A 25,511-nucleotide genomic window follows, 5' to 3' on the forward strand; every position below is an offset into this window, starting at 1 on the left:
AGGAAAGAATAGGAATGCGCAGGTAAATATGGAAAATACAGTACATTCCTGCCCTTTACTGCAGCACAGCAAGGTGGCTTGCTGCGTTGCGTGAATTTTTGATAAATATGGCCATGAGTACTTTGCTTGTAATATTAGCTGGGCCTTTATCCGGGTGAAGTGCAACCAGATGATGAATCTTCAGGTATGTGGTTTTTAGTGTAGGATTATGGTGCCTCTAGGTAGAATCACACAATTATATAGAATTAGAAACAGGTGTATAGACGGTGCATCTGAAAGAGACACGTTAGTGATAGATTCCTTACCTTAGAATATCCCCAGGCGTCAGACTGGATCCGGAAAATTTTGCGTAGCAGTACCCTTGCGCGTCGGTAGGCGTCGTCTGCGGCTCCGTGTCCGTCGTCGGCGTCGTGGGCGCCGTGATGACGTCGTCGGAGTATATAGACGCCGCCTCCGCGTGCTGACGTCAGTTCTTCTTTTTTCTGCGCCAGCCAGCGCAGATCTGGAAAAAGCAGTTCCCTGGTCATTTTTTGACTAACTTTTTGGATCTTTTTGATCTTTTTCGAAGTCTTCACGACTCCGACAGTGCCGTTAGGGATGCCCGGATTCAAGCACTGCGGCGGTGGCGAACGACTCATGTCGGTTACGGATCCGCACCGACTGTGCCTGACGTGTTTGCTCCGACTGTCGGGCCCTCTCGAGGAAGGCCAGGCGGGAGCGGTCCCGCAGGCGACTCGAGATCCGCCAGTCGGCCCCGCGCCATGTGAGGTCCCGGTCCCGGTCCCACGGGAGGTCGAGGGACAGGTCGCGGGGGCGGAGCCGTCACAGCTCCGGGAGTCGGCGCCACTCCTCCGGGTCCAAGTCGTCAGGTAAGAAGCATAAGAAGTCGAAGAGACATCATCGCTCTTCCAACTCCCCCCGACGCTCGCGCGATGCGGCCGGGGGTTCGGGTGACACCGCCCACGCGGCTCCTCAGGAGTCGCGGGCGCCGCGTTCGGCTCCATACTCCCCGGTCCCTGGGCTGAATGCGACGCCGGAGGAGATAGAGTGCTTCCTCATGGCCATGAGGTCCCTTTCTTCTCCGACGGGTTCCGCGGCACCTTCGGGCCCAGCGAACCCGTCTGGGGGCCCTAGTGGGTCGGGTACAACCCCGACGCCGTCGGGTGCTTCGGCCTCGACGCCGCCGGCGTCTTTGACGCCGGCGCCGCAGGGCTCTGCGATCCCAACGCCGCCGCTGCCCTCGGGCTCGGCGCCGCAGGGTTCGGCGGTCCCGGCCTCGTCGGTGCCTTCGGGTCCGACGCCGCAGGGTGCCGTTCGGCCCTCGTCGGGCGATGGAGCGTCCCCGGTGGACCTTACGACCCCCCCGGGGTCGGTCCGTGTGGTGTCCCCGCCGGCGTCGGTCCCGGCCGACGCCGTCCCCAATACCTGCTCTCTATGGGTCCCGACGTCGGGACAGCGCCAGTCGGCGCCGATCCCGACGCCGTTCGGGGATTTCTATCCCTATGAACCATCCTCATTCACTAACGACCCTGAGTCTCAGGAAATGAGGGAAGAGGAGGACTGGGAGGGGTCTGAGGACCCTCTGACAAGGGGATGTCAGTCTAGCATGGACTGGACAGGAGACCTTGGGGAGGCCAGTGGCCTGGACACCTCTCCAGACACTGGATTCGTCTCTCCTCCTTCCGTGGCTTCGGAGGAGGGCGCTACATATAGTGTGGTGTTGATGAGGGCTGCTAAGGCCTTGGGCCTTGAGCTCCCCGTCGCGGCCGTGAGGACTAATCTCCTCACAGAGGTCCTTAAGCCGCAGTCATGCTCCATGGAGCCAATGCTGCCGTTTAATGAGGCCTTGTCGGACGTTCTGTTGGGCACTTGGTCCAGGCCTGCTACAGGTTCGCCTGTAGATAGGAACGTGGCCAGACGCCACCGCCCGGCTCCGGGCGACCCATGTTTCCTGTCCACCCACCCTACCCCCGAGAGTCTGGTTATCCAGGCCTCTAACTCCCAGACCGCCTTCCCGTCAGCACCCCCTGATCGGGAATCCAAGAGGTACGAGGCCTTTGGCAAAAAGGTCTTCTCGTCCCTTAGCTGTGGACTGCGATCTTCCAACACTGCATGCCTCTTGGGCCGTTACACCCATTCTATATGGGAAACGGTGACGGAATTGCTGCCAGAGTGCCCGTTGGAGGTACGGGCCAAACTCGGCCAAGCCCTGGTGGAGGGCCGGGACGCAGCGAAATATTTGATCAGGTGCGGACTGGACACCACTGACTCGCTGGGCAGAGCAATGGCTACGACGGTGGCGATTCGACGCCACGCCTGGCTTAGGTCCGCCAACTTCTCAGCTGATGTCCAGAATACACTCATGGACATGCCGTTCGATGGCCGTCGCCTCTTTGGTGACAAGGCAGACGTCGCGCTCGAGCGCTTTAAGGACTCCAGGGCTACGGCCAAGTCCTTGGGCCTCTCGGCCCCGCGCCAGCAAGTGGCTGCTTTTCGCTCCTTGCGTGGCCACGGAAGGGGCGTCCCCACGCGTGCCGCCAGCCACTCGCCGCAAACTGTCGTCCAGCGCGGCGGCGGCCGTGGAATCCGCCGTGGAGGCGGTCGGGGAGGCAAGCGGAGCCAGTCCACACCTGCCCCTGCAGCATCCGCCTCTAAACCCTCCTAGTCCGTGCTTTTCGGCCCATGTGACGCCAGTGGGAGGCAGGGTTCGCCATCACCACTCTCACTGGCGCACAGTCACTTCGGACAGGTGGGTGCTGCAGATCGTCCGAAGGGGCTACTCCCTCCCCTTCGAGACGACCCCTCAAGCCATGCCACCGCAACACCACCGCGTATCGGGGGATCATTTGCGGCTCCTGCAGGAGGAAGTTTCGTCCCTCTTGGCCAAGGGGGCCATCGAGCGCGTTCCTGGGCCAGAAGTAGGACGTGGTTGCTACTCCCACTACTTCCTGGTACCCAAGAAGGGCAAAGGGGGCCTATGCCCTATCTTGGATCTGAGGAACGTCAACGGCTTCCTCCGGAAGGAGAAGTTCAAAATCCTGACCCTGGCTCAGGTCTTGACTGCCCTAGACCCAGGAGACTGGATGGTAGCGTTGGACTTGCAGGATGCGTATTTCCACATCCCCGTCCTGCCGGCCCACCGGCGTTACCTGCGGTTCAAGGTAGGCCACGAGCACTTTCAGTTTACCGTGCTCCCCTTCGGCCTTACCAGCGCCCCACGGGTGTTCACGAAGGTGATGGCGGTGGTCGCAGCTCACCTGCGCAGGTTAGGGGTTTCAGTCTTCCCCTACCTAGACGACTGGTTGTTGAAGGCGGGCTCGCCCAAGGCAGTCGTCACCCACCTCCAGACTACGGCGGATCTCCTGCACAGGCTGGGGTTTTCCATCAATGTGCCGAAGTCACACCTGTGCCCCTCTCAGAAGCTCCTTTTCATCTGAGCGGTTCTCGACTCGGCGCAGTTTCGGGTTTACCCGCCCGAACAGCGAGTCCGGGATATTCAGGCCCTGATCCCGGTCTTCGGGCCGTTATCCCGGGTTTCGGTCAGGTTGACGCTGCGGCTTCTGGGGCTGATGGCCTCCTGCATCCTTCTGGTGCATCACGCACGGTGGCGGATGCGGGCTCTGCAGTGGGACCTGAAGTTTCAGTGGGCCCAGCACCGGGGCAACCTTTCCGACCATGTCCTGATCTCGGAGGGCACTGCGAGACAGCTGCAGTGGTGGCTCACGGACCGCGATTGGGTCAACGGCAGATCCCTCTCCCTTCCCCAACCGGAGCACGTAGTTGTGACGGACGCGTCCCTCCAGGGCTGGGGTGGCCACTTGGGAGAGGCGGAGATCAGAGGACTCTGGTCTCCGGCGGAATCCCGGCTCCATATCAATCTGTTGGAGCTGCGGGCGATTCGTCTGGCACTGAAAGCATTCCTCCCGTCTGTCCGAGGGAATGCAGTGCAGGTGTTCACGGACAACACCACCGCCATGTGGTACTGCAACAAACAGGGCGGTGTGGGGTCGTGGACCCTCTGCCAGGAGGCTCTGCGCCTCTGGCAGTGGCTGGAACATCAGGGCGTGACTCTGGTGGTTCAACACCTGGCAGGTTCTCTGAACGCCAGGGCGGACGAACTCAGCCGTCGGTGCTCGATGGATCACGAATGGCGTCTGAACTCGGACGTGGCGCAAGGTCTCTTTCTGCGTTGGGGAGAACCTTGGTTAGATCTATTCGCCACCGAAGAGAACGCGCAATGTCATCAGTTCTGCACGTTGGAATTTCCAAGGCGGCACTCGCTCGGAGACGCTTTTCGTCGCGAGTGGAGCTGCGGTCTGTTGTACGCCTTTCCGCCTATACCTCTTCTACCCAGAGTGCTGAAGAAGATCAAGCGCGACCGGGCACAAGTCATCCTTGCGGCTCCGGACTGGGCACGAAGGTACTGGTATCCCGAGCTACTCAGTATGTCAGTCGATCCCCCGGTTCGTCTGCCTCTTCAGGAGGACCTTCTGTCGCAGCAGCAGGGGACGGTCCTCCACCCGAACCTGTCCAGTCTCCACCTCCATGCATGGAGATTGAGCGGCGGCAGTTGAGGCCATTTGACTTGCCTCCTGAAGTTTGCAACATCATTCTGGCAGCCAGGCGTCCCTCCACAAAAACGGTATACGCCTGCAGGTGGAACAGATTTGTGGCATGGTGCACAGCAAAGGCTGTGGATCCTCTCAATGCCCCTCTCTCTGAGATTCTTCTCTTCCTTCTTTCTCTTGCCCAGCAGGGCTCTGCTCTGGGCACTATCAAGGGCTATCTTTCGGCTCTTTCAGCCTTTCTGAGGCTGCCTGACCAACCTTCTTTGTTCAAGTCCCCAATAGTTAACAGATTTCTGAAAGGCATCACTCATACCTTTCCTCCGGTTCCTTTTGTGATGCCTCAGTGGGACTTGAATCTGGTTCTAACATTTCTGATGTGCGCTCCCTTTGAGCCACTTCATAACTGTCCACTTCGCCTTCTTTCTTTGAAGACTGCATTCCTGGTAGCCATCACCTCTGCCAGGAGAGTGAGTGAGCTCCAGGCTCTTTCTTGTAAGCCTCCTTTCCTTTCAGTCCATCCGGACAAGGTTGTTTTGAGGACTAGGCCCTCCTTCTTGCCTAAGGTGGTCACGGCCTTCCACATTGGGCAGTCCATCACATTGCCCACCTTCTTTCCGCCTCCGCACCCCTCGAGAGAGGAGGAGAGGCTCCACCGTCTGGACCCAAAACGTGCGCTCTCATTCTATCTGGATCGCACACACCAGTTCCGGGTGGATGATCAACTCTTCGTTGGGTACGCGGGCACTAAGAAAGGGAAAGCAGTGCACAAGAGGACCATTTCTAGATGGATTATCATGTGCATCCAGGCGTGTTACTCCTTGGCTAAGAAGGAACCACCTGTTGGGCTGCGGGCTCATTCCACTCGAGCCACGGCCACTACAACTGCCTTGGGCCGCGGTGTGCCCTTGCAGGACATTTGCCAGGCTGCTACGTGGGCTTTGTTGCACACGTTTGCGAGGCACTACTGCCTGGACAGTCAAGTCCGGAGGGATGGCTACTTCGGCCGTTCCGTTCTCCAGGACTTTCTGGTGAAAATATTGGTTCGCAGACCCACCACCACGGGGATGGTATTACTGGGGTATCTATTCTAAGGTAAGGAATCTATCACTAACGTGTCTCTTTCAGATGCACAAGTTACTACTTGTGTAACGATATATCTGTAAGAGACATTAGTTAGTGATAGATTCCTTACCGACCCACCCATCCTCCCCGTTCTGCGAACCGATATCTAGGGTTAAGGTCATCCCCTTTCAGGGCCCTAGTTTTTTGGCACCAGTGTCGGTTTTTGTCATGGCTCTGCGCTTCTGGCGCGGAAAAGCTGTGGCTAAGAACTGACGTCAGCACGCGGAGGCGGCGTCTATATACTCCGACGACGTCATCACGGCGCCCACGACGCCGGCGACGGACGCGGAGCCGCAGACGACGCCTACCGACGCGTAAGGGTACTGCTACGCAAAATGTTCCGGATCCAGTCTGACGCCTGGGGATATTCTAAGGTAAGGAATCTATCACTAACTAATGTCTCTTACAGATATATTGTTACACAAGTAGTAACTTGTGCTGTAGGGTATGGAGAACCACTCAACTCCACAAAACAAAGCCTAAGCTCTATACACAATCTACTTCACTCCCCAGCACACGTCAAGTAGTAAGATGGGTTTCCCTATTATGATTAAGAACACATTGTTATCTTATCATCATACAACATAAATATGAACAATTCCTTTTGGTTCTTATTTTCAGGCTTTTATTTTCGACTTCTTGTGTCTCAGTTTCAACAGCCACAGCCAACACGTGTTTCCTCGCTAAAGGGGCGTGATCCCACGACTTCCTCAAGGCTATATCCTTCAAATGTCAAAATTTGAAATGTGGTTATACTTCCAACCCACATTTGGGTCCGATCTACGCGGCGTGTCCCAGTTATCAGTCAATTGTAAATGTCTCCTTATCGATTCAAGTCTTGGTTTCTTTGTGTGTGTAATAATCGGACCTCATGCCGCTCCAGTTCAATACCAAGTCTGGTATCAAGCTGATACACACGACGTTTTGAAAATGCGTTGAAGATACACATTGCTTGTATCTTCTGAAGAAGAGAGAGTCACTACACTTGTGTGGAGACCGAGTGCCACCTTTAGTGTGTTCTTTCATCTATGAAACATTTTGGGTTATCTTTCACAAACATGTCATGTATCTTTGTGGCAATGGGTTTGGGGTAGCAGGTTAGCGATTCAAGGTTTGGTGCTGCTCTTGGCTGCAATATCTAGTTGCTGGACCATATGTGTCAACATAATGCTGTTACAAATTCCATGTGCATGTCTGATCTGTAGAAATCTCTTGTTTCCTAAACTTAGAAACATAGTTTATAAAAATCCCTGTGGGCAAAAACCTTGAATTTGCAGAGATGTATGACAATTCGGCCGATGTCCTAGTAGTATCTAAACATTTTGTGCAACTTTTGGGGTTTGCACATGTACATTTCATAATTCAGGAAAATCCATGTGGTTTTTCACAAAAGCATTTTTTATATTTTCTTTCCTATGGAAAATATTTTACTTTGTGATATATTATGAAATGTTTTTTGTATTACGTCTTCCCACACTTTCCATGCTTCCTACTCCTGTATTGTTTACTCTAGGCATATATTAGAAGTGTAGAAAATTGTGGGTAAAGTATTGCAAAGGTTTGCGGTTACTCAAAGCGTAGGCTTCACGGGTGTTCATTCTATATGCATTGCACATTTCTATTTCCGAGACCACCTACGTCCCCTCCCTAGGGTGTTGCTTTCAACTGAAGAAAATCCTCAGATCTCGCTCATTGTCTGCACTTATGGCTGCACATGTGAGTGCCCACAGATCCTTACTTATCAGGCATTCTGATTTTACGTGCCCAAGAGCCACATTTCCCGCACATGAGTTTTTTATGTGCAGAAAAACATTTGTGAATTGTGCCATCTGTTTCCCAGGCATTCTGTGTTCCCATTTGGGTACTTCTGCAATCCCCTTAGTGCCCCAGTCAGGCCTCGATGGCTCAGTGGACTAATGCATCCACTGCAAGGATATGTGTTTGATGTCATGATCACTGACTGGTACAAGTCTGCAGGACCATTCATTTTCATTGAGTTGGAAAACCATAAACATCTCTCAGGTGTACTAGGATATGACTCTTTGTTAAAATCTTGTCTGCAAGTACACTGGTTATATTACTTTATCAAGCAGAAGACTCAACTTTTTAGTTCTACACACTGTCACACAGCGGATCATTGGCCAATAAAGTCTCAACACAGCAGTGCTGGCACTTACAACAAGCATTGGCATCGCCTTTGGTTATCCAGCACAATATCCTTGGTGCAACAACATCAACTGTTGCCTGGCTAAACACTTATAGGGTCCCGAAGGCGAGACCTATTGGCTATGCAAATTCTTGTTATACTTTCATTCCATTATCACATCTAGTTGGGTTTGACCCATATGAGGATTGTTGCTTTTGCATCGCGATTTAACGTGCAGCATTTTATAATCCTGGTTGATGCGTTCTTGAAATAAAATTTAAAAAAGCATTCTCGCCTTGCTCATCCTACCTAGCACAGCTGCCGGCCACATTGGTGCTCTTCTTCTTCTGTCCAGAACGAGTCCTGACACCCAGCAGTTCATGGGGGTTCAATGCCCAGGGTTCCAGACTCCCGTAGACCCATCCAGACTCTGCTCGCAAACTGATGATACTGTTGCCCAGCATGAGAGAAGAGCTGGGATTGGTCTGAGCGGGCTGGTTTGCGCTCACACAGGAAGTGTGAGCCTGTGCCTGTTCTCCGCACAGCTATCCAACACAGCTGAGGATCTAAGTTTGCAGGACAGTTTGGCCATCCTACAAAAGCCAGCATAACCGACATGCGCACTTGCAGTGCTCACCCCTTCTCCTGCTCTTGCTCCAACTGCTGTTTGTCAGGATGTCCCAACCCGCTGAAGACTGGCTCAGTCGGATGTCTGGAATCCTGTGTGATGAAAAATAAAATGATAATAAAACTGTTTTATTAGCATTTTACTTTTCGTGCTTGAATTTTCAATGGGGCGAGGCTCCTTTACCTTAATGGAGAGACCACCCCTTGACTAGGAAATGAAGAGAGACAATGTTTGTGTATATTGTAATCAGAAATGTGCATTTACAGCACATCATGATGGCTCAGTTTTATATTTCTGTCATCGGTGCTATTATAGTCATATATTTTTAAATTAACCTTTTTTTTACCATTTGTCCAGAATATTCTTTCAATACTTTGTAATTATTTTATAATTATGTGGTGTCAGTGTGCTAAAGTTTTGCATGTTCTCATTGAAGTGGCTGGACAAAAAATCCAACGCATGAGGCGGGCTATTGCCGGAACAGTGGATCCCACCATGACCAACGTCAATGTTCAGCTAGTAGTGTATCAATGTCCCTACATCGACTGCATCGCCCCACCGCCACCGCCGCCACCACCACCACCACCCCCACCACCGTCAGTCGTGCCAGTCATCACGCCAATCAGCGGGTAGGTACCATAGCTACATCAATATATCCATACATAAAGGAATATATCATTTTCTCACTTTCACATAATAAAAAAAAAATGTGCAGAATATTTTAAATGATTACTTAAGATGTGGGCAGACGGGTTCGAATAGCTCTTTATTTGTAAAGAATGTTTCTTAGATGCAGGGGGGCTAAAGACATCAAGAAGAATTGTTGTAAGTTTAATCATGCGGTCTTTGGACTCACATAATCACCTAGCCAATTTCCTTCTCCCCCCCAAAAAAGTAGATTTATTTGATCTGTCTTGACATCATGGACCCAGCTAATGTTGCAGTTTTATGGCACTGCAATTGGTAAAAGCGTTTATGCAGTGAGCCATAACAGAAATACAAAAACAGTTGCACACTAATCAAAGATTAAAGGGATACAGTGGAATTAAAATGAGATGTGAGGGCATGAAACATGCCGGGACAGTCTAAAACGTGCTAAGGGCATCCAGATATTGAAAAGAAAGAGGACTGGACTCATAAACAAATGCAATAAAGGAGCAAACAACATGTGCAAGAAGTACGGGTGGGAACCCCCTGAGATTAGCTCAAAACTCAATCAAGGAATTGCACAATTATTTCCTGTTGTAGGGCTTCTTCACAAAGCCAATGAATGGATGTAGTATTGTAAGAATGTCACAAAAGGTAACAAGGCAAACGTAAATAATGTTTGTGGTGCGCGATATTGGAGCAACCCCCCTCCTAACAAGGAGTTTCTTCACAGGGAAAAATATTTTACACCTAAAGAAAAAAAGATTAAAAATATAAAATGTGGCATTGTGCAGAGACTCTGGCTTATCACAATAGGAAGTTGTACTACGACCCTCATTACGCGTGTCCCCTAATGTTGGATGCAATAAATAATTGACCATATTAAAACTGACACCGAGGTGTCCAGGATTCAAGTACAATAAATGTTTCTTATTTTCGCTCTCAAATTAGGGCATAACATGGATGTGGATGCTTAACACACCAACGGCCACATGCATCATCGGTACATTTTGCGATTCTTTATTTGCGAAATTTAGGGAATCGCAAGTAAGGAATCGCTAAATGCTATGCATTAAAAAATCGCTATATTTTTTGCGATTAGGTATTTTTCCTTAATTGCGATTCACAATTTGTGAATCGCAATTAAGGAAAACCCTTCCCATTGATTCCTATGGGCCAAAGGCCCATAGGAACGAATGGGAAGGCATTCACATTTTGCGAATTTCAAATTGCGAATCGCACAATGTGAATGCAATTTCAAGGGTGCAGGGGGGGTCCAAAGAACCCCTCCCTGCACCCCTGAAATGTAACTTTAAATGCAATTTACACACACACATTCCCCAAGGGCATGTGTGTGTGTAAAATAAAACTTTCAAAAATTCAATCTGTGCATATTTGAAAGTTTTCAGTAAATTAGCATGAAGTCCAACTTCATGCTAATTTTCCCCTTCCAAATTGCGAATTCTCTATTTAAAAATAATCATGCATTGCATTTAAGAAATCTCAAATTGCGATTTCTTAAATGCAATCGCAATTTTAGAAATCGCAACATGGTTGCGATTCCTAAAATTGCGAAATGCATAACGCATTCCAAATTAGTTAATTGCATTCGCAAACGGCCAAAAATTGCAATTCGCACAGTTTGCGAATGCAATTGACTTTCATGCATGTGGGTGCAAGATCCCTATGTTCCAGGCCTTTGGGTTCAATTTTGCGAATGTAGTCACCAAAACAAATTATCTTGTATGAATGTCTAGAATTACACTATGAAGGCTGCAAGTGGCTCAGACCTACAGCCTTCCCCTGGAAGCCATGAATGTAAACCCCGTGCAGTCTCCGACCTACGGGTACAGGTTTACAACTTCGTGAATCCGCCCTGTGATGCAGACGATGGTGATCCCTGTATTCTGTTGCATTGGACTCTAAGGCTTGGTACCTGTCTTTCTAGTTAATAGACATCTTTGGATGATGACACAGGAACCTGGAACGGCCTTCTTCTAAACCTGTGAATCTGTGCACTGCCGTTTAACAAGCGCAGTTGAAATCCTAGATCAGACTAAATTCCCACATGAGCAACTTCCAAAAGAATTCACTGCACAAGGCGAGACACAATCACATGGATAACCTAAGATGCACATATACTGTATTCTTTTTCCCTTGTGCTGATTTGTAATAAAAACTAATATTGTCCTTCAAATGTCAGAATTAATACTTGTCTTGGTTTGAAGATATAATCCAGTAAAACAGCCAACCAATCAACAAAGATTCGGGCCCATCCAGCTACAATATAATTGGTCAAAAGGGAGCTGTCAATAAACAAGGCTGGCTTACCTCAATCTTGTAATCTAGAATCCTACCTTGAAACCTCACAATTTCTGTCAATATATTGCACCTAAACGTCGTTGGCTGGCGTTGGGAGAAGATTTAAACGTGTGGCATTCATTCACTTCCAACTGTTGACCCTGTATTCTTGCAAGGACTATCAAATATCCTGAGCATTAGTGTGATCCACACTTTGATTTCTGTCAGTATTTGCATGTGTAAATGACACACATTGGCCACCAGTCGATACATTTCATTTCTTATTTTTCCTCTATTACAATATAACTATATTCCCTCTACAAAAATAAACTAGCCAAAGTGCTCTCGAAATAAGAATACCTAGCAAAAGTTTATCAAAGTTACAAATGAAATGTTGGGCTTGATTTAGAGTTTGGCAGACGGATACTCTGTTACAAATGTAATGAATATTTCCTATGCCTCATTATAAGTGTACTACATGGGCCGTGCGTCCATTCGGGTGCTGGGGCGTTGCCCCAAAAGCCTCCCATGCCTACAGCTCCCTCAGCGGCTCTGAACTTAAGTTAACTCTTAGTTTACTTAAGTTCAGAGATGCGAGGTGGACAGTCCGACGTCATGTTGACTGGCATGATTGTCAGACCTTCACCAGGGGCATGCAGGAAGGCAACAGCACAATGCACAACTGCCCATGACTGGGGAAGGTCGGTGAATTTGGCGCCATGCCCAGTAATAGGTAGGCTGGCGCATACCTATTAGGAGAGCGAGGGTTGAGCAAAGGCACAACTCTCGGTCTCCTAATGGACCGGCGGGCAAGCGATGAGCAGCCCTGCTAAGCCAGGATTGGCTGAGAGGGGTTGCCAGCAGTGACGTGGGTGTTCCAGGACCTGTAGGTGTAGACGGGACCCTGGAGTACAGGCAGCGCGAACCCTGTCAGGTAAGTTTTTTTAATTTAATTTAAATCCCCGCAACCCCACCGCGATTATTGCGTGCCACAACTGGCTGCAGCAGTAGGTGGAATTGTTAGTTTGGCTACATGCTCTGGGTTGTGTCTCCACTCCATCTTTATTTCAATTTTGACGCGTCGCTTTTTGTGATTTGGTGCGCTGCTTATATCACAGATTGTTGTTGCTGAGTGAGCCATGGTCATTCATTCAGCTTTAATGCAGCAATTTGTAAAAAAAACAAGACTGGACTAACTAATCCCTGAGGCAGGCACACACCCGACTGAGCTACAACTCCAGGAAGCTTGAGTCCTCCATGCAGCGTTAACAGGTCAGATCAGAGAAGATTCTCCCATTTTCCTCTCAGTAGTTATACGTGCATGTTTGGTAAGATTGTTGTGCACAATGAAGTTTCTGGCATTCTCGGCTTCCATACTTGCTCTGTGTATGTCTGTGTAGGATGTTAGAGTGTTTGTGCAGGAGTAGTTGTCCCACTGCTTCACCCTCCCTGACACCTCCCAATCCCTCCCCCCCGCACTCCCAATGCACAGCTATGGTGCTTTCTACACTGTTTTACTCACAGATGGAATTCACATCGTTTTACTTTGCCTTCTTTCTTCTTTTTTATGCACTTGTGTGCTTATTAAAGCCCCCCTCCCCCACATACTAACCGCCTCCCCAGTACATGCTCGGTGTCCCAGTGTAATGATAGGACAGCCTCATTAAGAGACCATCCATGGGAGGACACAGTCTCGAACCCCCAGACAAAAAGAAAAAAAGAACAACTTAATGGGGCGGGTCTTTGATATGTTTTCACAGTGAGCTCAGGACCTCTGGTGTGGGTCGTGCACACTCTGTTTCTCTGACAAATGGTGCACAAGTGAAAGAAATATCCTATTTAAAATAAAAACGCTTTATAACGGTCACCGGGTCTCAAGATGCGGCCCCTGTCTCTTATGGCCTCGTACTCCCCCAAGTCCCCTTTTAGGTCGAGCCTAGACGCAAGCAATGCGAAGCATTGCTTAGTCTGCTCGCCAACTATTGCCACCCGTTTCTGGGAATGTGGACACGAGATGGGCACGAGCCCAGATTTCACCTCGTGGGCGCGCACGGCGCCGTGCCCATCTCCTGCCTCAGATTCCTGTGCACAAACACACACACAGCCACACTCACGCACGCGCACATACACAGCCACACGCATACACAGGCACACACACACTGCATACACACACGCACCCCCCCTTAAACAGACACACGCGGACACAGACAGACACACGCACAGACACACTCGAACACACACAGACACATGCGCGTACATACACCCCCCCCCTCCACTCACCGGGCTCTTTCCGCGTGTCCCTCGGCAGCCAGCATTCAGCGTGCAGGGTTCCAGGACGTTCTCTCGGCAGTTCCTTCCTGTTTCTTTGCAGGCCCCGCCCACGTCCCAACGAAGGCTGCCTGACTTCCGCTAGCACTCTGTGGCATCACGCTGAACTTGTTGTATTATTCTCTCAGTAACATCAATTCCAGCAGGCGTAGCAAAAACGTAAGTAAATGAATACAAAAATTATAAACTGGTTTGCATCTTCTGTATTGACATGCTAGTGCTGTGAAATTACTCCCTACGCCGACGAATGAGAAAACTGTCTTCCCACTGATGGAACAGGTTCAGTTATTAGAAAGAAAAAAGAAAAAAAACTTCACATTTAATTCATGCACTCTCGTCCTTCTCTCGTATCGTCTGCCACACTTCGTGACTCAGTTTTACTTTCTCTGACTATCTCATACCTCACTCCTCTCCCTAACCCCCTGTGATTGTGCATGACAAAGAGCTTGTGCAGAGCCCCGGAATGCTGTTGCGTGAATAAGCTGAAGTTCTGAAGCAGAAGGCAGCGCGTGCACATTGTGGCGGTGACATAGTAAACCGTTTCCTGCCAGTAGTGTGAGTCATCTATCTTGCATTAAATGCGCATGGAGTGGGTGAATCCCACGTGGCGTGTTCCTTTAAAATCCGTTATGAAAACATTTTACAACGTGCAGTGCAGTGACCCAGTCATCCAGTGCAGCACCTGACCTGAAGCGAGAAGTCTGATGTTGAAATAAGCAGTTTCGAGCTTCCGGCCTAGTGTTTGTGCATTGAACAGAGCACCTGCAGCCTCCTCCTGTCCTTAGCAGCTCGTGCATGCTGAGCAGTCCTTCGTCCCCCACATTGAAAGCTGCTTACGATGAGAGATTTTTTTACGTAGGGCACTGAAGTGCTTACCTACAGGAGTAGCAGGCTGCCTACACCATGTAGGGTGTGTGGTTGGAAGGATGTTTTTTATGTTTTTATCCTGTGGGAAGTGTTTGTTTTAATTGTGTGTGTGATGACTGTTCTGTCTGGGTGTTGACAACACGATCAGCCCAGTCAGAACGGGGAAGCAGTGACAACTGGCAAACAATAACCACACCACCACCATGTATGCATGTGAGCCACGAGCTTGGGGCACCGTCCTTTTTATTAAACCCCCAGCATGTCACAGTCTCTACCATCCGGGCCATATGTCACAGGGTTATGGAGGGACACACCCCTCGTCACATTTGAGTGTTGGGATAAACCATATCTCAACATAACAATGACCACTGAGGTGCGGTTATTGTTCAATATGATGCAGCGCAATGCAGTGTGTTGGATGTTAAGAGACAGAGGCACAGTTTTATGGTTTTCAGTACGCTCTGCAGGACTCTTTACATATTTCATATGATATAGTTTGCTTAGTTTGTTAATGCACTTGGTTGTCTGATATGAGATTTTGTGTATATTTGTTGACCTGAGCTGGCATAGTTGGAGGGAGAGAGTGTCACATTTGCGAAAGTTAAAACTATTGGCATTGTAAATGACAAAGCTATTAAGTTTGCTATTTTCAAAACCAACACATAAATAAAAAATGTGTCATTTACAATACCAATAGCTCAAACTTTCCTAATGCGAGACATATTGCATTGCAAATGCTTGTTTACCTTTGGTATCCACAGCCAGCCCTTGTCCGGATGGGATCTCCCTCCATCTTCAAGGCAAGAATTGAGACCACACCAATTTTCGATTAGGGGGAGTAACCTACAGCCGTATTTATTTATTACAAAATGAAAAAACATTATTTATTAACATTATGTACAATTACGCAGAAAGGCCAGATACATTGTTAGACCGATGATGTCACATGGCTAACCTTAACTCTAATACACACAACACTCCTACTGTAAATATAACAATGCATATATACACTTTCTGCATGTCCCCTCTAGAGCCTATGGCAAGGTCAATGACTGGCAGCCTCCTAATCACAGCAACTACGAAAAATTACTCCACGGGAGTTGGCTTGTGCATGAGGTACACCTTATAGGATGGATACTTTCACCCGGGCCCCCCCTACGCCCTGTGCCTTAAACTCCATAACGGGGGCGGCATACTCGTGCCCTGAAGTGCATGCTTGTCCGGGGGGGGGGCCACAGGCCCACTGGGAAGAATGAATCCCCAGACCCGCACCCCGACAGCCCACCTACCGGCTGTCACTGCCCCTGGAGTTACATGTTTCTGACCGCTAAGGACCGAAGACTATGTTTACCAATCATGACCTTACCGCCTGGCCGGGGACACACACAACTAAATACGACATTATTATCTGAAATCAAATAACCTGTACTGACATTTATTCAACGTTACACACTTCAATTACATAACTCTGTATTAACCATTCCTGTACCTGACAAGCTTACACATATTGACACTTTTATTATAAAGTCACCAAAACATCATATTTACATTAACTCTATCTCCTGAGATACCTGCAATAAAAGTAAAAGAACAAAGCAAACACATTACTGCCAAACACCTTTAAAATGTACCAAATCATCAAATTTACATTCAATCTATCTCCTGAGATACCTGCAATAAAAGTGAAAGAACAAAGCAAATACATTAATGACAAACGCATTTAAAATGTACCAATCAACAACTTTACATTACTTCTATCTCCTGAGATACCTGCAATAAAATTAAACAAACAAAGCAAATACATTACTGGAAAACACATATAAAATGTACTGAATCATCAAATTTACATTACTTCTATCTCCTGAGTTACCTGCAATAAAATTAAAAGAACATAGCAAATACATTACTGACAAACACCATTAAAATGTACCCAATCATCAAGTTTACATGAATGCTATCTCCTGAGATACCTGTAATGAAAAACTTTTAAGAGAACCATCAAAATACATTTCTGACCAATACATTTGAATTGTCTGCCTTAGGGGATGGTGGGTGGGGAAAATAAATTACGGGCCGCTGGTGCCCCGGGTGCTGTGCCCGTGGGGGAGCATAAGAACAAGAGAGTGTTGTGCTCCCCACACCCCCTTTTAAAAGAGGGGTGGTCACAGGCCAGTCTAGACAGGTCGGACCAGGCCGCTGGGTGTCCATGTGAACCGGAAGCACTAAAGTGCTTCCGGTTCACGCCCACAGTAACCCGCCTAATGGATACTTATGGGGGAGGTGGGAGTGGCTTATGGGGGAGGTGGGAGTGCTCCCAACTCCTCCTTTCCCCTGGGGACAGGTATGACCAACATAAGGGCATCATGCGCTACTCCGGGATCTGCCTTGTCCAGGACTGCAGTGTGTGCACCGCCCTCATCTTGCAGAAATCAGCATAGGTGGATGGATCATTTGGACTGCAGTTTGTGCACCTGCCTCATCTTGCAGATATCAGCACGGGTGGATGGACCATTTGGACACTACTCACGCAATGGCATAAATGTTTGTCTGATGTGGATTTCCAGTGCTTGCTCAAGACATGCAATTTTTATGTTTTTTGCTGTTTTATATAGTGCAAACTCGACCCAAAAGTATTGGAGCCCTCACAAGAGCACAAGTTATATTACAATTGGACACATTAATTATTTTGTAGGCACGAGGAGATTAAGTGATTTACCCAGAATCACAGGATCTTGAGCCCACACCTGAACCTGGTTCCTGAGTTACAAAGCCAGCAGGTCTGGTTGTTACGCCACATCCTCTCCTTTTCTGATTGGAACCTCTTAAGTATTTCTTTCAGGAGAAAAATCTTCATATTTTGATAGTGTGGCTTATCATCAAGCACTGCTTTATTTCATGACCCCCACTCTCCCACAAATCTCTTTCTAGATTGCTTTGTCATAGTTAGTGAAGTATTAATTATTTAAAAGAGGTAACATTTTTTATAACAATACCATTACCACTCCATGGAACACAATAAGTGGCAAAATCAACTGTCCTCTTGTTAAGTGCACTTTATACAGGGACTCTGACACATGTTTGCATGGATGTGTATTACCATACTACAGTGCCCATGTAAATCACTGAGAAGCTATAAGTATCCTTTCAGGTTAATTGGACATACAAATCAAAATATTTTAAGTTACTATGTTATATACTTCATAAATTGATGATGCTAGAAAGTGTATGCATACCAACAGGCTCAGCAAAGTTCAGCCCTAGTAGGTTGAGCAAGCCCAACTCTATTGGGACAACATCCACCTGTTCATGTTGCACTTGGTGGATGGTGTGGTCCACCCTTGTTACAGGGAGCATGGGTTTTCTGGCACTCTCCCAGTGGATGCAGCGTTCTTTAAAGTCCTAGCCTTGACTTGCCCTCCTTCCAGCCACAGACATCCGAGAAGGTAGTGGGCAGTGAGCCATATAAAGGCCCCTTCCTCCCTCTCATCAAAGTTCCAGTCTCTCCCCTTACTAGACATTAAAAACACACACACACTACATCTATATATGAAAAAAGTAAAAACTCCAAACACCCCTTAACACCACTATGCAACTAAACCCCTAAATTCCCCTAAACAGAAATACAAACAACAACTTTAAAAGACAATACACTTATGGACATACAAACTACACATAAATAACACTAACAATGTACTAACACAACAAATCCCACAATTGACACACTCCAAGTTCCTCTCACACTCTAGCAAAAGCTTCCAATTACATCCAACAAGCTCCTACCACAAAGAGAAAGTCAAACTAAACTCCACACTGTTCCTGGTATGAAGCCAGGCCCAATTCCTTGGAGTATCCACCCGATGTGCGCAGCCTTTGGGGTCTATTTTCTGATGCAAGGGCCATGCAAGACACATTTACATATGTAGCATCCCATTTTAGAATGCAGGGGCCACACAAGACATGTTTGAGCAATGCAGCATCCCATATTACCATGCAGGGGTCACACAATATATGTCTGTCCTCAGTAGCAGCTCCTGGTGGGAGTGCTACCGGGCGGTGACATGGGTCGGGGGTGGGGCCTGGTGGGAGGTAGTAAACACCGGAATATGGATGAATGCTGGTAAGTTGACAATTAACTCAATAAAACGAATTCTGTTGCGAACGCTACATCGCCAAATGAAAATGTTTTGTGTCGACCTGGACCATGAAGAAGAAATGGTTATTAAATATATTTTTCGTCCTTCACAATATACAGTGCATAATGAATAATTCAAAAGATCAAACTCTTCCCAGTGTGTACAAGGTCGTTCCAAAGTGAAAATGTAGTGCGGTTTAGTCTCTGTATAAAACTGAAAGGAGCATTTAAATTGGTGGCGTGAAGACTGAGACGTTCCCAGGTCAGATCTCCGACTTGGGAGGCAAGTGGCCAATCCTTGCAGGAAATTTTTCTGGAGTTCGGTGTGCAGGGCATGCAATCACTGACATTCATTAGACTTTGATTTTCTAAATGTCAACAGTTAGGACTAATGGTGATTTTTAATGTCTGAATCTGGGAGTACACACCCTTGTGCCTCATATGCTGTCAGTAATGAGCTTGACTGTGAAGTGTGAAGTCTGTGTGCATGTGCCTTGCCAGTTCGAGAGGCTAACTGCTACACGGTGTTTTACGCATGCAGTGCCAGCTTTGGTTTACATGCAGCAGTCTTGCTCTATGCCTTGTGTGAGTGTGTCACCTGCAATAGCCGTAGTGAAGGAGGCGCACTGCCCACTCCTGCCTATGTGTGCAGTAATATTTAAGTGGACACAGCGGGAGTCAGGAACATAAGTCTCATTTACAGGGAGTGTGGCCTCTCACATCCTGTTTGGCTCAGTCGTGTCTCACAATGCCTTTTCATTTCTGGTAGTTTGCAGCAGTTTTAAGATCTTAGATTTTCTCATTGCTCAAATGGGTATCATTTTTGATATTTATATGTTTCCCTTGGTTTGATTTTGCTTGTGAGATAGTGTCACTCATAGTTGAGGAATGTCACTCCTAATTACACCGAAATTATGAAAATTGTCACGCATAAGCCATCTGAAACCTTGGCAGCAATGTTTATATGTGCTGGTCCCCCGGCCGGGCCTAGGTTGGTGTTGTTTATCTGTATTTTATTCTGTGCATACTTTGAGGCTTGAGCCATGCCAGGTGTTTATGAGAGACTTTGATTGAGCATGCAAGCACTAAGGCTAAAGCCAAACAAAGTGCCTGTCAGTGGGTTGGCCTCTCTGCAGAGCACACAGAACAATGTTTGTGAATTCCATTTGCAACAGAAATTCTGTGGAAATGTGTGTTTAGGGAGTACACTGTTGTAAAAATATTTGCAAGGGAAAAGTAAGAGAAATTAAGGTGCTTATATATGAGGGAGTAAAGCGGTACAAAAGGGGGTGGTGATGGACGGAGCATCTGAACCACTCAAACACTCACACCCAGTCAACAGATCTGGGTTTAATCCATCACCGTTCTTTAGCCCACTCTGCCACACCAGTTCAGACATGGCCATATGCAAATCAGTCTGACCCTGTGCCTCATGCCTCATGCTCAGACGTGAGATGCTTGTTTCCAGTCCAGGGAGGACCTGGCTTGGCAGTTCGGGCAGGACTGTTCTCATGGGGCACAGGGTCAAGACTGATTTGCATATGGCTGGGTCCAAACTGGAATGGCATGGTGAGCAAAAAAAATGATGGATTTAGGCCCAGATCTCTGTACTGGGGTGAATGTATGACATTGTTCTGCATTCTGTCCATCACCTGTTGTTTTTTGCATTTGTCACGCCAAGTGAGATGGGTATGCTCAGAGGTGAGTCCCGTGCTCTCCATGCCACTGGAATCAAGGTATCCAGGCTAACGAGGGCTGAAAGCCCGAAGCCGGTCCTTGGATGCTTGTTTCCAGTCCAGGGAGGACCTGGCTTGGCAGTTCGGGCTGGACTGTTCCCATGGGGCACTGGGTCAAGACTGATTTGCATATGGCTGGGTTCAAACTGGAATGGCATGGTGAGCAAAAAAACGATGGATTTAGGCCCTGATCTCTGTACTGGGGTGAATATATGACATTGTTCTGCATTCTGTCCATCACCTGTTGTTTTTTGCATTTGTCACCCCGAGTGAGATGGGTATGCTCAGACGTGAGTCCCGTGCTCTCCATGCCACTGGAATCAAGCTATCCAGGCTGATGAGGGCTGAAAGCCCGAAACCGGTCTTTGGATGCTTGTTTCCAGTCCAGGGAGGACCTGGCTTGGCAGTTCAGGCTGGACTGTTCCCATGGGGCACAGGGTCAAGACTGATTTGCATATGGCTGGGTTCAAACTGGAATGGCATGGTGAGCAAAAAAACAATGGATTTAGGCCCAGATCTCTGTACTGGGGTGAATGTATGACATTGGTCTGCATTCTGTCCATCACCTGTTGTTTTTTGCATTTGTCACCCCGAGTGAGATGGGTGTGCTCAGACGTGAGTCCTGTGCTCTCCATGCCACTGGAATCAAGGTATCCAGGCTGATGAGGGCTGAAAGCCCAAAACCGGTCCTTGGATGCTTGTTTCCAGTTCAGGGAGGACCTGGCTTGGCAGTTCGGGCTGGACTGTTCCCATGGGGCACAGGGTCAAGACTGATTTGCATATGGCTGGGTTCAAACTGGAATGGCATGGTGAGAAAAAAACGATGGATTTAGGCCCAGATCTCTGTACTGGGGTGAATGTATGACATTTTTTTGCATTCTGTCCATCACCTGCTGGTTTTTTTATATTTGAGTGCCGTGCATGTTGGGGGCTGTCAAGTGACAGAGATGTGAGGAAGGGTATTCGGGGAAGAGTGAAAAGAGGATGCTGAAAAGGAAATAGAGGGGGTTGAAGATGTGCAGATGGACAAGATATGCAGAGAAAAATAGGATACATATCTAACATAAAGCACACATAATTGAAGGCCAAAACTCCTTTCACAGGCCTCAATGCTATTTATTTCACAGACTCACTATTTCAGAAGTTCAGAATCTAAACATTTTCAATGTTATTATTTATAAGAAATCATTGTTGTTACTCACTTATCTTAAACAGCTAACACCCAGCAACAAAGCTAATCATACTGACAGGCTTCAGGCGTATGTCAGTTGCTGTGCCATTTATCTGGATAAAATTACATCTCAGAGAGAAACCAAAATACAGGTCTGATGGCACACTATGGGAATCACAGAAATGTATTTGGCATGTTCCTTTATAGGAGGCACCCACTTTTTTCATCTCACTTAATGACCTGTCTGCACATATTTCTATATGACTGGTTACAGCCAGCAGCTGTGGGTGCTTCCAGAAGTCTGGTTAGAGCATATTTTGCCAAATGTAATGCTGCACGCAGTGCAAGACGCTAGGCAAGGGTACATTTTAAAGGGCTAAAGTTGTCATGCAGAACAATTTACATATTACAGTAACTGTCGAACAAATTAATGCAAGAAGATAAGGGGCAGTTTTTAATGTGTTTAATATTTCAAGACTATACGTTCCCACTGCTTAATAAGCCTTGCTTTGTCACTGCATCCATTTGCTTTAAAATGCACCATTTGTCAATCTTTTTTAAATTTCTTTCTCAGGAGAGGGACTCTCCCTTGACCCCAGATTTGTCCATTGAACTTGTTCACATCACTAACTTGTGCTTTCTGTTGGAAATGGATGAGCCAAAGCAGTCTTGCTTAGTACCCTAGCCCTCTTCAGAAGTCAGACTTGCTTGGCAACCCAGAAATTCTCTGAAATAATGTATGAGTTTTCTTTTATGAATGCCTAGAAGAACTGAATTTTTAGTCCATTTATCATAGAAATAGTGCTGAAAATTGCACCAAAAAGATGCTAATTTTTAGAAATTTCTGCATGGAGGGAGAACACCCCCGAACCCCATGTATTGCCGTCAAGCACGCTCGCTGCGCACGCTTGCATACGTTGATTTGTTCTACATAATTCTCATCAGTTTCAAATTCCACCAGCCGCCACTGGTGTACTATATACTAAAGACATGTAATAAGGAGGATAGAATATTCACTATGTTTTTGATGTAGTACCTGTCTGCCAACTCTAAACCAGGCCCTCAGTATTCATTGTCCTTAATGGTGTAGCATAGTTGACTAACACTAGGCTATATCTATGTCATTTGGCGGAAGGACTCAGGTGTTATAAAATCCGTCCTTATGAATTGAAATGGAAGATTGATGCTCATTAGAGGGAGGTGGCTGGATCAAATAACTAACTATAGGTTCACTTGTAGCAAAATATTCTAACTTGGGAAAAAAACACAAGACCAGTAGTAAGCTTGTAATAGGTATGTTTAAATTTTTCTAGATATGGATGACAATCTTCACCTTGTCCATGGGTGAGATGCAGAACTTGTGATTGAAAAGTCTGGGATACCAGTATTTACTTTGGCCTTTGTGACCTTGGAATTCAAAATATACCTCATGTAATCTCCACAAAATAATTACCTCACTTGTGTGAATCTGGATCCTCTGCTGTTGATTGGATAGTATTTCGTGAAGTAGGTTCTCCTGCTTGAGTTTCTCTAATGCCCCTGCTGTTTTCCCAAGGTGTGTCTGATACAGGAATTTCAGTTCTTAATGTATAATAGTTTAACAGGGGAAGGGGCAGGAACAACGTGGGATGAGCCACACGTGCCAGAGCAATGCAAGCGCATCCACGCTTGCTTGAACTACGCATATGCCTGTATCATCCATATGCGTGGTTAAGGCATAAGAATGGTCTAGATGTCCGGAATGAGCTGGCCCAGAGGGAGAAAGGATCAGGAGAGGACGTCTGTGCCACCATGCTAAGTACACGTAAGGCCCATATTGTCTTTGTCAGGATGCTGTTTTATCCATATTTTAGTATTCAGGGGTAGAGCATTGAAAATTGTTCTACGTACATCTTGTCTGTAATTAATCCAATGAGAGTTGTAGCAGGTTGTAGTGCTTATGTCCTATAACTTTAATACAACTCAAAAAGATCCTCACACTTTCCCCTGGTACCTAGTTCTACCTTTGAAAATGGACCTGGTTAGGGTTCTGTGTCTACAACCAGTATTTCCTGAGTCTCTTTTTCACTTATTCTGTGTTTCTTGTGGGATTGGCAGCATGGTCAACTACCATGGACTTTACTAGGAAGTTGGTAAATTGATGAACTTCATATTTCATAAGGCTATGCCGCATTTTCCCTTTGAAAATCTGTAACAAAAAAAGAAAAAAAAGCCAGGTTACTGTTTTGCAAAATAGTACATTTGTAGATATCCTAGAGTTTACTATTAAGTTGATAGGTCTCAATATAATTTGTTCTGAGTCCCTTGTTGGATAGCAATAAGAGTCAGGTGCCCCATTATCGAAAAGCTCTCTTTCTTGTTTGGACAATTACTCATTTCTTTTACTTAATACCCGTAAATGTCATTAATGCTCAGCAACTTGATGAAAAATGGCCTCTAAAGTAAGGGCAGTCATTTTGGCACTTTGAATGATCCCAATGCTAACACCACTGTCTTAGCTGGGAGTGTGCACAAACTAATCTGTAGGTCAAAAGGTTTTCTAATCTAGGGTCAATTCCAATAAATACATTGGTCAGGATACTGGGAATGTTTGGGGGGATTATGACATCCTCAGGATTTGTAGATTCTCACTCCTTGGCTAAGATGCTTCAGACAGTTTTATAACTGAGGCATGTATGGCTAAACCACTCGTGCCTCTACCATGCAGCCCCAAAAACGAATGCGTCTAAACAACGCATTCCTATACCATACATGCCTTTATCACACAATGTCATTGTAAAGGCATGACTGGTAAAGGCATGTATGGTAATGATCACCCCCTTGCCCTTAGCCCAAACACTACCCCGACTCACCCTTGAGGCCTCAACATTACCCTAACCCCCTGAGCCCTAAACATTACCCAGAACTCCCGTGCTCTAAACCCTGCCCGCCCCATGCCCTAAACACTACCAGAACCCCACCCAAGCCCTAAACACTATACAACCCTTTTGAGCACTAAACACTACTCTGACCCCCCCCACCCTGAGCCCTAAACATTATTCCTACCCCCGGCCCCTAAAAGCTACCTCCACCCCCTCAAAACCTAGACCCAGCCACACTTACCTCACCACATCCTCTCCCGATCCTTCCTGCCCCAGGGTCTGTCCATTCCAGCATCTATACTGTGCACTGCCTTAGCCATGCATATGCGTGGTTAAGGCATATGCGTGGTTAAGACATACGTAGTTGAGCTTTCTGGGAAATGGCACAATTGGCACTGCCCACATTGTCAAGACTCAGACTTGTGCTGAGAAAACTGTCTTCATGATTGGAATAACTGGATAAGACAAGTATCAGGTAAAGGTCTAGATTTATCTGAAAAGTATATCCATGTGCCACCTTCTTGTGCCCGTAACTGTCTAAGTTTATTACCCATGGAGAACTTTGAGTCTTTTCCACTTGACGAAACCTATTATGATATGTAAAGGTGCTTTATTTTGTGGTTGGAACATTGGACACCACATTTATGGTTCTGGCATCCTGGGACTCGAGTCCTACTTCCCTTCAGCTGCTCAGTGTAACACATCATGTTTCCAGGGTATTTAAGCCTAGATCTTCACTTAAAGATGCAACATCAGTAAACAGTCTGCATTCCCATGGAATGTCTTTGTCCTGAGCCCAGCCAAAATAGTCCGTAGTTCTCTTCTAGCAAGTCTGGTGCAGAAAGGTTGTGTTTTTCCTTAATGGGTGTTGGAACAAGTCTGAATGTTCTTCTCCAGGAATGACCAGGGTCGGGCAACAGAGTCCACGCCACCCAGGGATGAGCTGAGTGTAGGCAAACTCACCTCACTGTCAGTAGTATTCCATAAGCATGGAGGTGCACAA

General features: G+C 47.1%; 1 protein-coding gene across 1 annotated transcript in view; it reads left to right on the forward strand.

Moving 5' to 3' along the window:
• Positions 1–25,511, forward strand: part of LOC147724578 (fibrocystin-L-like) — a 1,433,379-nt gene that overhangs the window by 1,044,039 nt on the left and 363,829 nt on the right. The window contains exon 55 of the mRNA XM_086966122.1: positions 8,901–9,093. Coding sequence (XP_086822248.1) covers positions 8,901–9,093 — 193 coding nt within the window. The remainder of the gene's footprint in view (positions 1–8,900; positions 9,094–25,511) is intronic.

This window comes from Lissotriton vulgaris, chromosome 4_1, assembly GCF_964263255.1.
Source record: "Lissotriton vulgaris chromosome 4_1, aLisVul1.2, whole genome shotgun sequence".
In the NCBI taxonomy this organism is placed as follows: Eukaryota; Metazoa; Chordata; class Amphibia; order Caudata; family Salamandridae; genus Lissotriton; species Lissotriton vulgaris.